Source organism: Arachis ipaensis, chromosome B10, assembly GCF_059453495.1.
Source record: "Arachis ipaensis isolate K30076 ecotype BB chromosome B10, ASM5945349v1, whole genome shotgun sequence".
Classification (NCBI taxonomy): Eukaryota; Viridiplantae; Streptophyta; class Magnoliopsida; order Fabales; family Fabaceae; genus Arachis; species Arachis ipaensis.
In genome coordinates this window covers 141650752-141663657 of record NC_142435.1, presented here as the reverse complement: position 1 = coordinate 141663657, position 12906 = coordinate 141650752, and the positions used below count along the sequence as shown (strand labels likewise).

Genomic DNA, 12906 nt, shown 5'->3' with positions numbered 1-12906 from the left:
CAAAAACCTGATTAGGCAGAAAGCTGCAGAATTACATAATTTTTAACCAAACTTCCGATGCACATAACTTAATCATTTTAAATCGTTTTTCATCCGTTCTTCAAACGGCATAAACTTTATGAACCCAATTTTTATTTAAAATAAGTTGGAAATAAATTGAGGGTCCGAAAGCCAAGTTATAGCTCGCCGAAGTTTGGCCCAAAACCAAATTTTGCAAAACTCCTTAAACCTTATTTTCATTCAAAATCTCCATTCCATTCATCACCAAACCTGCAAATACCAACACAATATGCTAGTAACAAAACTCTACACCATTTTATCAACCATCATTCCTTAACATTACACAATCTCACATTTTAACAACTCCATCATACTCTCATTCGATATGTATGTAATCATATAATCACCACTCAACCATGTTCCATATTAACATCAATATAACAACAATCTCCATCACATAACCAAATCACATCATAAATATCAAGGGTAATTGGGTTCAAGAGTAATTGTAATCGTAACTATCATACCGATGTTGACGATAAACTTCTGCAGATACGGAGCCTTGAACTTTATCAAAAAGTTGGACTCTATATGTCTGATGCAAAACATGTGGAATGCTCTGGGAGGAGACCAAGCTTCGTTACTACGAGCAATAGCTGACCTAATGGAATCATGTCGATCGAAGATAAGGCCCACACCATCACGTGTCACAACATGCTGTCACAAGTTACTAAGAAAAAAGTGCCAAGCCTCAGATGTCTCTCCTTCAACTATCACAAATGCAATAGGCACGATGTTGTTGTTGCCATCTTGTGAAACTACAACCAACAAACAACCCTTGTATTTTCCATACAAATGAGTTCCGTCTACCTGCACTAATGGCTTGCAATGTCTGAATGCTCTAATACAAGGGTAATAAGTCCAGAAGACTCGGTGCAGTACACGAATATTAGAAACCAAGTCATCTCCCTGATACACAGGTATTGTTTCAAAATGAACGACTGCGGATGGCTCCTTGTGATACATGGCCTCAAACCATATCGGTAAGGCTTCGTACGAAGCTTTCCAACCTTCGAAAATTGACTCCACTGCCTTCTGTTTTGCCAACCATGCTTTGCGATAACTTATGGTGTAGTTAAACTTTGACTGTACTTCCGCAATCACTGATTTTACCTTTATAGACGGGTCAACTTCTACCAATGGCTTTATTACTTCTGCAATTGTGTTGGAATCCAGCTTCGAATGATCTTGAGAAATGGTGGCCCTAGTACAGGTTTGACTACCATTGTACCTCCTTATCTCCCAGCAGTACTTTCGGGACATTTTACTCACCCTGATCAGCCAATCACATCCTACACCATACTGAGTGCATTTAGCATAGAATATAATCGGTTCTGACTCATGCACCCGATAATCTACACCTCTATAGATAGTATAATCTTTCATCGCCTTAATTACAGCCTCCCTAGAATTGAATTTCATCCCCACGGTAAATTTACCATCTGGCATAACGGGAAGCTCTGCTGCAATTACATCACAAATTTTATAGCTCCATAAATAACTTTTAAATATGTGTCATATTACTCAAATCAATGATACGTAAATCAACAATAAATGATGCAAAAGTTAATAAGTTTATCAACTAGGTCATTTTCTGATATTTAATAAACTAATAATCACACAACAATGGAAAACATAGTTACCAGAACCAAACTGGTGATCGAACCGGTCAGATCACTGGGTCATTGGGTCACCGGTTTAACTAGTGGATCACAAGTTGAACCGATTGACTCGGTCTAAATTGGTTCATTCTGGATTTGACCGGTTCATACCGGTTCGTTGCCATGTGTAGTCTCATCATCGGACCAGACCGATCTACTTTTCCAGTTCAATGGTTTTTTGGTCAAACCGGTCGGTCTGATTCATTGGTTTTTTGGTCCAACCGGCCGGTCCGGTCCGATTTTCACAACACTAATGGAAAATACTACATTTCTCAGCATACACGTTTACTTGATAATTAAACATTAAACAATTACTAATTATATGCTATATTTTGCCTATTTATAGTTGTCTTAAATATTTGTCCTAAACTCAAAACCTATGCACAAATCATAGTTTAACAAATCTTAATTTAAAATGATGACATACCTGCATTTACATATTGAGGAAACTCCGGTGCATGCATGGCCTCCAAATCCAATGACCGCATGAAAGTCGGCTCCTCAAACGGTTGCTGGTTTGCTAGTGCATTTGCCACATTCGCCACATCTGCCACCATAACATCGTCAGCATGATCTTCGTCTACACCTGGATCAACGACCTCGTAGTTACTTTCAAACTATTCTTCACTATCACTGTTGTAATCTTCCAATTCAATATCTCGGTCCGCTGTAGATTGCTCGAACTCAACATACAGTTCGATGAATGATATTCGGGACCGGCTTTCAAGAAACACTGAAAACATTTCTTGCATGCTCGCTTCATCGGTTACGTATTTTGTTTGAAATTGAACGAACCCACCAAATACAGATACAGAATATCTGTACAGAATACATGACACTCCCCTACGTATTTGAGGATCCATCTTCTTCCAAATCACACCTTTTAATTCTTCAAATGACAGTGTGAATGGAATCACAACATCTAATGGATTTTCACACACAAATTTCACTCCTTCAAATGTTTGTAATAAAATTTGGCCATGATAATACACTTTTAATCTTACTCTATTGATGACCGGAATTCACACCCTATTCAAAATTGGTGAATTAGTCCTTTTGGCAAGCGCACCAAAATTATCGTCAAGTAATAACCCATAGTAGAGTGGGATCGTATCCACAGAGATTGGAAAATTCGAGCAGTTTTAATCAATTGATGAATTAGTCAAGTGGATCAATAGGATTGTAGAGTGCAGAATTGTAAATGACATAAATGTAAATGACTAGAATAAAAAAAAAGCAATAAATTGCAGAAATATAAATGGCAGAAAGTAAAGGGCAGAATTATAAATGACTTGAATGTAAATAGGAATGGAGAATTGCTGAATGTAAAAATAAGCAGTAAAGAAATGGATAGATAAGAATGGGGAAATTCATTGAGATTGGGAGATGTTGTCTCTTTATATCGAATCTAGCTTATATCCCCTTCAATCATGCAACTCATTGACCTCTTGGCAATCATGATTGATTGAGCCCCAATCCCTTGGTGACTCAATCTCTCAGATCTTGATCAATAGCCAATTCCTTGGTCTAATTGCTCAAGAAGAGATATATGCTTGATCCCTGATTATACCACACACCATTATAGGTCCAAGTAGAGCGAGGATTATATGTCACATATCCAAACACCAAAACCCAGATTCTACTCTAGTGTGAGAAGGGATTTCAAGTATGGTTTCATGTTTCCTTTCCCAAGGTTCCCATGAAACCCAATTGCATTCAATCTCTTTCCCAAGATAATTGAATACTAAGCATTAAGAACGAAATTCCTTCTAGCAAATCAAAGAGAAGATGAAGAGAAGAAGGATTTCACTATCATCAATCCATCAAGTACAACAGAGCTCCTTCTCTCAATCTTGGCGTGCCACGCCTTCGAACTCAAGTGGCACGCCATAGTGGATTTCTTGTGTTGGCGTGCCACGCCTTCGAACTCAAGTGGCACGCCCCTTGCCTTTCTCACTTCTCTTTACCTCTGGAAACTTGTACTGGCGTGCCACGCCCAAGGTCTGGCGTGCCACTCCCTTGCTTTATGCTTGGCTAGACTTCTCTGGAAAGTTGAATTAGTGTAGCACGCCCAAGGTCTGGCGTGCCACACCCCTTTTGTGAGTGAGTGGTTCCTCTGTTTGGCGTGCCACGCCACGAACTTAAGTGGTACGCCCCAATGCTTCGCTCTGAATGACACTGGCGTGCCACGCCTGGTTGCTCAAGTGGCACGCCCAAGTGAATAATGGTGAGTGGCGTGCCACGCCTTCGATACCAAGTGGCACGCCCCATGTAATTGGCCTCTTTCATCCTCTCTGGAAACTTATACCAGCGTGCCACGCCTAAAGGCTGGCATGCCACACCCATGATCTTGTCTTGGTTCCAGCAGTTGGCATGCCACGCCTCAGTCTTCAAGTGGCACGCCATAGTGAATTGCTAAGGTTGGCGTGCCACGCCTTCGATACCAAGTGGCACGCCCAGTCCTTGCTTTTGGTCCTTTGTGCATTGGCGTGTCACGCCTGGTTGCTCAAGTGGCACGCCCAGTCTTCAATTGCCTTCAGCCCCTTCTTTGGATTGTTGTACCAGCGTGCCACGCCATGTTGCTCAAGTGGCACGCTCATGGATTTGTGAACTCTTCAAGCTTGGCATGCCACGCCTGGGTTCTCAAGTGGCACGCCCAAGTGACTTCTTGGGGCTGGCGTGCCACGCCTTCGACACCAAGTGGCACGCCATAGTGAAGGTTCTTCTTGGAATAGTGAGTTGGCGTGCCACGCCCCTTTGCTCAAGTGGCACACCCATATTAATTGATGGGCCAGGCGTGCCACGCCCCTTTTGTGTCCTCCATTGTAGCTCTCTAGAATTTTGTATTAGCGTGCCACGCCCAGTCTCTGGCGTGCCACGCCCACCTGCATGCTTGGACTTCTTCTCTGGACTTTAGTACTGGTGTGCCACGCCAGTGCATTTTTGTGGCGTTTGCTTCAAGTGGCACGCCAGTTTCACACGCCCAGCTTCTTATTTGTCTTCTACCCAATTTTTGATGCTTTTCTCACCTGAAATTCAGCACAACTCATCTCAAAGTAGTGTACCATAATATTCATCAAATAATGTATGAATTGTACTGATCAAATGAGATTTATGCTCTTTTATGGTCTTCTTTATGCAAGAAAGAAAGGTAGATGATGCAAGTCATCACAACACCAAACTTAAGTTTTGCTTGTCCCAAGCAAATCAATGTGAGTAAAACTTTATAACTTGAGGCCTTGGCTTTGAGTGATTGCAATACAACTAAGAGTAAGACTAAGTGTTCAACACATGTATGAATGTTTTAATGTCATGGGAAGCTCTTGGGTCCTTGAGTGTTCTTTCAGGTATAGGCCTTAGGGGTCCTTTCGATTGATTGTCACCTTGAAGTAGTAAGGGTTGTTTTGCTTTCTTGACCACGACTCTAAGTGTTTTGTCTCAAGACAACCCTTTATTTAAGCTTTCAATTAGCACTCCCAAACCAGTTAGTTTTAGGGTACTAGGTGTTGAGACACCCCTAAGAATTTACTTGCCCAGGCCTCTTCTGGACACATCTTCACCACAAGCATCTACTAAGATCTTTAATTCTTTTTGAGCTTTTTAATGTTTCTTTTTTTTCTATCCCAGTAGTTGATGCTCAGAGCCTTGGGTCTTTATTGCTTACTACCTCTTAGTTCTATGGATATTCAAGGAACACCCTTTGGCCTTCCCTGGTTATACCTTCTAGGACTAGTTGCTCTTCCATGACTCATTTTCTTTTTAGTTCATCCAAGGTTCTACACTTAGTTTCTTATTTCTTAGTTTGTTTGATAATCCATCTTGGCCTTGGTCTCTCTCATTGTTTTTGCACAACTCACAGTGACTCTTATGGGGACAAACTCTACTTTTATTTATGTTGAAATGAAGACTTGAAATACATGGCATTTTCTTTCTTGAAAAAAAAAACTCATAAAGACTTTAAACAGGAATTAAAACTAAGCATAAAGCATAAACTATCCTAGCATGGCTATTTATTCAAAAAGTAAATAAAGCAAAAACTTAAACAAGATTTCAGAAGTTGGAAAGTGTCAACCATGGGACTCAACAACCTTGAGCAGCTTCATCTTTAGTTCATTGGCCCCTTCCCTTTGTCCTTCTTCTTGGAGGGGGAAGAGCCACCTTCATCTGACTTGGAGGAACCTTCTTGTGCTTTGGCATGGGCTTCCAAAATCCTGCTCTCCTCATATAATTTCTTTCATCCTCCTTATGTTTGGCTAGGATTTCCTCTTGTCTTGCACTTAGCTCTTCTATTCATTGTATGAAGGTTGGGTATCCTGGGTTTAGAGCGGCTACGGCGTTACACAAGTGATTCAGCTTCGCTTGTGTGTTGATGTCATACTACCTCCTGGATATGGTTCTGGCATCATAGAGATGTCTAAATTCGGCCAAGTTCCTCCGTTGCCATTTGCCTTGCTCTACTATTTTGTCCAGTGCACTTCGTACCTCTCCTCAGTCAAATTGTTCTTGCTGCTCCTTCCTCATATGCTCCCAATTCCCTTGGAGTTGTTGAATGTTTTGGTTGACTTGGCTCTATTGTTGTTGTTGAGTTTCCTTGAGTTGATTGAAATCTTCCCTCAAGTGGTGTAGATCTCCCTTCATTTGGTGTACATCTCCTTGCAATTGCTCCCAATTGAATCCCTCTAGAAATTGCTAATATTGGTATTGTGGTGGTGGTTGAAGTGCCAGGAATTGAGGTTGCTCTTCTGCCTCCTCTTCTTCTTGTTGGTATTGTTGTTCATGGGCATGAGCTCTTTGTTCTCTGGCCCTGTGGAGTGGGTGAACAGCCACCACCTTGGCCATCTTTTTGGCAGTTATGAACTTGTCTTGCTTCACAAACACTTCATCAATGATCTTTTCAACTCCAGCCTCATCACATAGCCTCTGTATAATGCTGGGGAATGCCAACCTTGTGTTGTCACTAGTGCTTTTTAGCACTTTGTTGATGTTGTTGGTAATCATCTCCCCCACGTTGATGTTCTCTCCTTTCATGATGCTGTAGATGAGTACAGCTCTCTCCTTGGTCACCTCTGAAGTGTTGGATGTGGGGATTAGGGACCTCCTCACAAATTCTAGCCACCCTCTAGCTTGGGGGCTCAAATCTCTTCTCCTCAATTGATTGGGTATCCCATCCTTGTCATTGATCCAACGCACATGCATCACACAAATCTCATTCAGGATCTCATCAAACCCAGGGTCTTGCTGTTTCATTCTTTCTTCATAGCTCCGAGTGGAGCTTGTCCTCTTCACCATTAGCATTATTTCTATGCTAGAGGGACTGTAGTCAATGGACTTACCCCTTACATAGCTAATGTAGCCATAGTGTTACCCTGGTTGAGGCACTACGTTGGCATAGAATTCCCTCACCAAGCTCTCTAACACTTTCCTTGGTAGGTTGCATAGAAGTGACCAACCTCTATTGTTGATCTCAATGTTGATTTCAATGTGCTCGTTCCTCCCTAATTGGAACCCAACTTCTGGAATGATCTCCCTCTCACTCACCCAACTATAGAATTGATTTTGGTTGAATGTGGAGAGGAACTTGTAGTCATTGAAGGAACTTGAGGATCCAGAGGTTGGTTCCTTGACTTTTCTTTTTTTTGAGGCTGAGCTTTTTGGTGGTGCCATGAGGTTGAGAGAGTGTGTTTGAGAGTAAAATGGGGATTGCAAGAAAGAGCAAGCAAAACAAGATTTTGCTCCAACACCAAACTTAGGACTTGATTGTCCCAATCAAAAAAAAAAAAGAAAGAAAGAAAGTATGGAAAGAGATGGTAAAAGATGAACAGAGAAAGGAAGGTGAGGGCTGGATGCTCTTCGTGTGTGATTGGGGTTGTTGAAGTGGAATAGGAGATGGTGAAGTGAGCTTTTATAATGGGTGAATGTTGTGGTGGGAATGGTGGGAAATAAAAAAGGGTAAATGTTTTCCCACTTGGGGAGTGGCGCCTAGCGTGGGAAGAGGCGCCAACTCTTTTCTCACTGTGTTTTCTGCGTGTGTTGAGTTCCAAAGTGTAAGTACACTTTGACTTCCTTGCTTTGTGAGTTGATTACTATGTGGGCCCTATCTTCTCTCCTGAAATGAAACTGAATCCATTAGTAATGACAAAAGAACCCTTGCACATTCCTTCTCATCAAGAATGAATTGGATTACAACTGATGGGTGTCCCTTGGGACACCAAACTTAATTCTTTGGCATCTTGATAAATTGGTTTCATCATTGTGTATTTAATGTGTTCATAAGATTGGAATAACATCAATCTTTTCATTTTCTTTTGATTCTAATTCCTCTGAACTCATTAAACCACATTCATGTTCTTACCCAAAGCATTAAGTGCTTTCAAACTGGGTGACTTGGGCTACTGGATGATTCTTGGTGGTGGCCACACCAAACTTAATCCTTGGGCTTACTCTTCAAATTAAGATATAAATTGTTTGTATGCCTAGATTAAGTTGGTGAGAGGCCACACCAAACTTAGCAATTTAGCTAGTCCTCAGCCCATTCACTCATCATGATCTATGCCTTCATCAAGTTGCAATTCCGGAAAAAAATATAAAGAAAATCTAGCTACCAAAGCTAAAATCAACTTTCTAATCTGCAATTGTAAACTAATCCTAATATGGTAATGTAAGATAGATAGGAGACTGAAAATTAAACTACCTAATGCAACAAATTTTTAAACTACTTCTAAGAAAAGTAACTAAATCAAAAAGGATAAAGTGTTGGGGTGCCTCCCAACTAGCGCTTCCTTTATTATCATTAGCTTGACATTCCTTCATCTTCAGCTGAGCTTGTAGCTCACTCCCTACTCCTCTAAGGAGCCTCCCAAGTAGTGTTTGAGTCTATGACCATTGACAGTAAAAGTTCTCTGAGTCTTATCCTCCATGAGCTCCACATGACCATAGGGAAACACTTTGAGTATGGTGAAAGGTCCTGACCATCTAGATTTCAGTTTTTCAGGGAAGAACTTGAGTCTTGAGTTGTAGAGTAACACCTTCTGTTCTTCAATGAACTCCCTTCTTGCTATCTTTTGGTCATGTCACCTTTTTGTGTTCTCCTTGTAGATTTTTGCATTCTCATATGCTTGATTCTTAAACTCCTCCAACTCATTGAGTTGCATTAATCTCTTTTCTCCAGCAGCTTGCTCATCATAGTTTAACATTTTTAGAGCCCAAAATGCTCTATGCTCAAGTTCAACTGGTAAGTGACAAGCCTTGCCATATACCAGTTGGTATGGAGACATCCCAATGGGAGTCTTATAGGCTGTCCTGTAGGCCCATCGTGTATCATCCAGCTTCTTAGACCAATCCTTTCTTGAGCTTCCAACAGTTTTTTCAAGGATTCTTTTTAGCTCTCTGTTGGAAATTTCAGCTTGCCCATTGGTCTGTGGGTGGTATGGAGTTGCCACTTTGTGCTTTACTCCATATCTGACAAGGAGTGTCTCGAGTTGTTTGTTGCAGAAGTGTGTCCCTCCATCACTAATGAGAGCTCTAGGCACTCCAAATCTGCTGAAGATGTTCCTTCTTAAGAAGCTTATCACAACCTTCTTGTCATTTTTTGCAGTGGCTATGACTTCAACCCATCTTGAGACATAATCAACAGCCACCAATATATAGCTATTAGAGTAGGAGGTTGGGAAGGGTCCCATGAAATCAATCCCCCATACATCAAATAGCTCCAACTCTAGTATGAATTGCTGTGGCATCTCATTTCTCTTGGTTTGATTACCAGCTCTTTGGCATTCATCACACCTTGACACCATTTCCTTGGCATCCTTAAACATTGTTGGCCAGTAAAATCTAGATTGAAGCACTTTTGCTGCTGTCCTTTCCCACTAAAGTGACCTCCATATGCAGATCCATGGCACTGCCATAATACTTCCTGTCCTTTCTCATGGGGTATACACCTTCTTAGGATTCCATCAGCACACTTCTTAAACAAATAAGGATCGTCTCAGATGTAGTGTTTGGCATCCTTAATTAGCTTCCTCCTCATGTGCCTATTGATGTTGGTTGGTAGTTCCCCAATAGCCTTGAAGTTGGCTATGTCTACAAACCAAGGGGCTACTCGAATCATCATCAATTGTTCATCAGGGAAGCTTTCATTGACTGCTACTTGCTGCATCTCTTCTTCTTGTGGGATCCTTGAGAGGTGGTCAGCTACCTTGTTCTCTGCTCCGCTCCTATCTTTAATCTCAATATCAAATTCTTGGAGCAGCAAAATCCACCTTATTAGTCTGGGCTTAGATTCTTGTTTGGTAAACAAGTATTTGAGTGCTGCATGATCAGTGAACACAATTACTTTAGAGCCAATAAGATATGATCTAAATTTGTCAAAAACAAAAATTATGGCTAAAAGTTCTTTCTCCGTGGTGGTATAGTTTCTTGATTCTCATTAAGAACCTTGCTAGCATAGTAAATAACATGTACTAGCTTGTCTTTCCTCTGTCCTAGAACAGCACCAACAGCAAAATTAGATGTATCACACATTAGTTCAAAGGGAAGATCCCAGCTTGGTGGTGCTATAATAGGTGCAGAGGAGAGTTTCTTCTTAAGTTCATCAAAGGCTACCATGCACTCTCTATCAAAAACAAAGGGAGTATTTGAGACAAGTAGGTTGCTAAGGGGTTTTGCAATCTTTGAAAAATCTTTGATAAACCTCCTATAGAACCCAGCGTGTCCCAAAAAATTTCTGATTGCTTTGACATTGCAAAGTGAAGGTAATTTTTCAATTACTTCCACTTTTGCCTTGTCCACTTCTATGCCATCTTTTGAAATCTTGTGACCAAGAATCACCCCTTCAGTCACCATAAAATGGCACTTCTCCCAGTTTAAAACCAGGTTGGTTTCTTGACACTTTTTAGTACAAGAGCAAGATGGTATAGGCAATCAGAATATGAGTTCCCAAATACAGAGAAGTCATCCATGAATACTTCTATGAACTTTTCAATTATATCTGAAAAAATGGAGAGCATGCACCTTTGGAATGTTGCAGGTGCATTGCACAATCCAAAGGGCATTCTCCTATAAGCAAAGACACCATATGGACAAGTAAATAAAGTTTTTTCCTGATCCTTGGGGTCTACAACAATTTGATTGTAGCCCGAATACCCATCTAGGAAGCAATAGTACTCATGTCCTGCCAATCTTTCAAGCATCTAGTCCATGAAAGGTAAGAGAAAGTGGTTCTTCCGGGTGGCTTCATTGAGTTTCCGGTAGTCAATGCACATACGCCATCCGGTCACTGTTCTTGTGGGTATCAATTCATTCCTCTCATTTGCCACAACAGTGATCCCTCCTTTCTTAGGGACTACTTGCACCGGGCTTACCCAAGGGCTGTCTGAGATGGGGTAGATCACCCCTGCTTGCCACAATTTCAACACTTCTTTCTAAACCACTTCATTCATAGTTGGGTTCAGCCTCCTTTGTTGTTGTCTTGAAGGTTTGGCATCTTCTTCAAGTAAGATCTTATGCATACACATTGAAGGACTGATCCCTTTTAAATCTGCAAGTGTCCAGCCTATGGCATCCTTGTGTTGTCTCAGCACTTGGATGAGCTCCTCTTCTTGTTCCTTACTCAGACTTGAATTTATGATCACTGGTTGGGTGTTGTTGGCACCTAGATATGCATATTTCAAGCTGGGTGGTAATGCTTTCAGCTCTAGTTTTGGTGACTCTGTATCTTTGTTGCTTGTAATGGTTGGCATGATTGAGTTTCCCATGGTTGCTTGTGGTGATTCTCCATCTGGTGCTTGTTCCAGCTCAATGGTTCTTTCACATTGTTCTTCTTCCAAGACTTCTTAAACTATTTATTCCATGGTGTCTACCAGCATACATTCTCCTATGGATTCCTTGGGGTAACTCATTGCTTTGAAGACATTGAAGACCATTTTCTCTTCATGCAACCTCAAGACTAGTTTTCCTTTTTGTACATCGATGATGGCTCCAGCAGTAGCTAGGAATGGTCTTCCTAAGATAATTGACGTGTTGGCCTCTTCTTTCATATCCAGCACAACGAAATCAGCAGGAAAGATGAACTCTCCTACTTTCACTAGCAAGTCTTCCACCACCCCATGTGGAAACTTAAATGTTCTGTCAGCCAATTGGAGTGCCATTCTTGTTGGCTTGGCTTCTTCAATCTTCATCCTTCTCATCATGGTCAGGGACATTAGATTTATGCTAGCTCCCAAATCACACAAAGCTTTCTCAATGGTGATGTCTCCTATGATGCAGGGAATTTGAAAACTCCCTGGGTCTTTCAGCTTTTGAGGCAGCTTCTTCTGTATGATGGCGCTGCATTCTTCGGTTAAGATTATGGTTTTTTTTGCTTCCCAGTTCCTCTTTTTGGTTATAAGCTCCTTCAAAAATTTAGCATAGAGTGGCATTTGTTCTAATGCCTCAGCAAATGGTATGTTGATTTGGAGCCTCTTGAAGATCTCTAGGAACTTAAAAAACTGGCCATCCTTCCCATATTTTCCCAGTCTTTGTGGGTATGGTGCTCTTGGCACATAAGCCTTCAAGACTGGTTTTGGTGGAGGTGGAGCAGGAATTTCTTCTTCATCCTTGTTCTCATGCTTTGCTGCAACTTCTTCATGCTTGTCTTTGCTTGGGGTTCCTTCTTCTACAACCTTTCCACTTCTTAGAGTAATGGCTTTGCATTCCCCTCTTGGTTAGCCATGGTATCACTAGAAAATATGTGTGTGAGAAGTGGGATTTGCTTGGACAAAATCCCCACTTGTGCTTCCAACTTTGAGATTGCTGCGCCTTGATTTTTCAAATTTGACCTGTATTCCTCTTGATTAGCATCTATCCTTCTGTCAGTTTGTGTTTGTCTGTCCATGAGGGTGGAGACTGCTCCTGTAATTTGTGAGGACAGTTGTGCTATTGTAGCTTCCATTCTCTCAAAGTTGCTCTTGATCTCACATGGTTGCATAGTTGCGGATGGTGTATCTTGATTGAGGTTGTTGTGTGTGGGTTGGTTACTATGGTATGATGTGTTTTGTGAGTTGTGGTAGGGTCTATGGTTCCCTGTTTGATGGTTGGGGTTGTGGTTGAAATGCTGATTTGATGAATAAGGCTTGTTGTGGTCTTGGTTGTGGTTTTGTTGATTTTTCCACCCAAAGTTTGGGTGGTTCTTCTAACCTGGGTTGTATGT

The 12906-nt window shown here is 41.3% G+C and overlaps 1 protein-coding gene across 1 annotated transcript; it reads right to left on the bottom strand.

Moving 5' to 3' along the window:
• Positions 1–223: 223 nt before the first annotated feature.
• Positions 224–2584, bottom strand: LOC107621410 (uncharacterized). Its single transcript, XM_088494607.1, has 4 exons — positions 2149–2584; positions 778–1523; positions 528–717; positions 224–270 (listed from the first exon to the last, which is right to left on the bottom strand). Exons 1-4 carry the CDS (start codon positions 2276–2278, stop codon positions 224–226), a joined length of 1113 nt encoding a protein of 370 aa, XP_088350733.1. The 5' UTR covers positions 2279–2584.
• Positions 2585–12906: the final 10322 nt, after the last annotated feature.

What these genes read in the sequence shown, in the direction of transcription:
- LOC107621410 (XM_088494607.1), bottom strand. Translation starts at nt 2,278, where the DNA reads ATGGTGGCAGATGTGGCGAATGTGGCAAATGCACTAGCAAACCAGCAA. An exon ending in TCCTCAATATGTAAATGCAG is followed by an intron (nt 1,524 to 2,148) that starts GTATGTCATCAT and finishes ATGTAATTGCAG; the next exon opens with CAGAGCTTCCCGTTATGCCA. An exon ending in ACATCGTGCCTATTGCATTT is followed by an intron (nt 718 to 777) that starts GTGATAGTTGAA and finishes AACTTGTGACAG; the next exon opens with CATGTTGTGACACGTGATGG.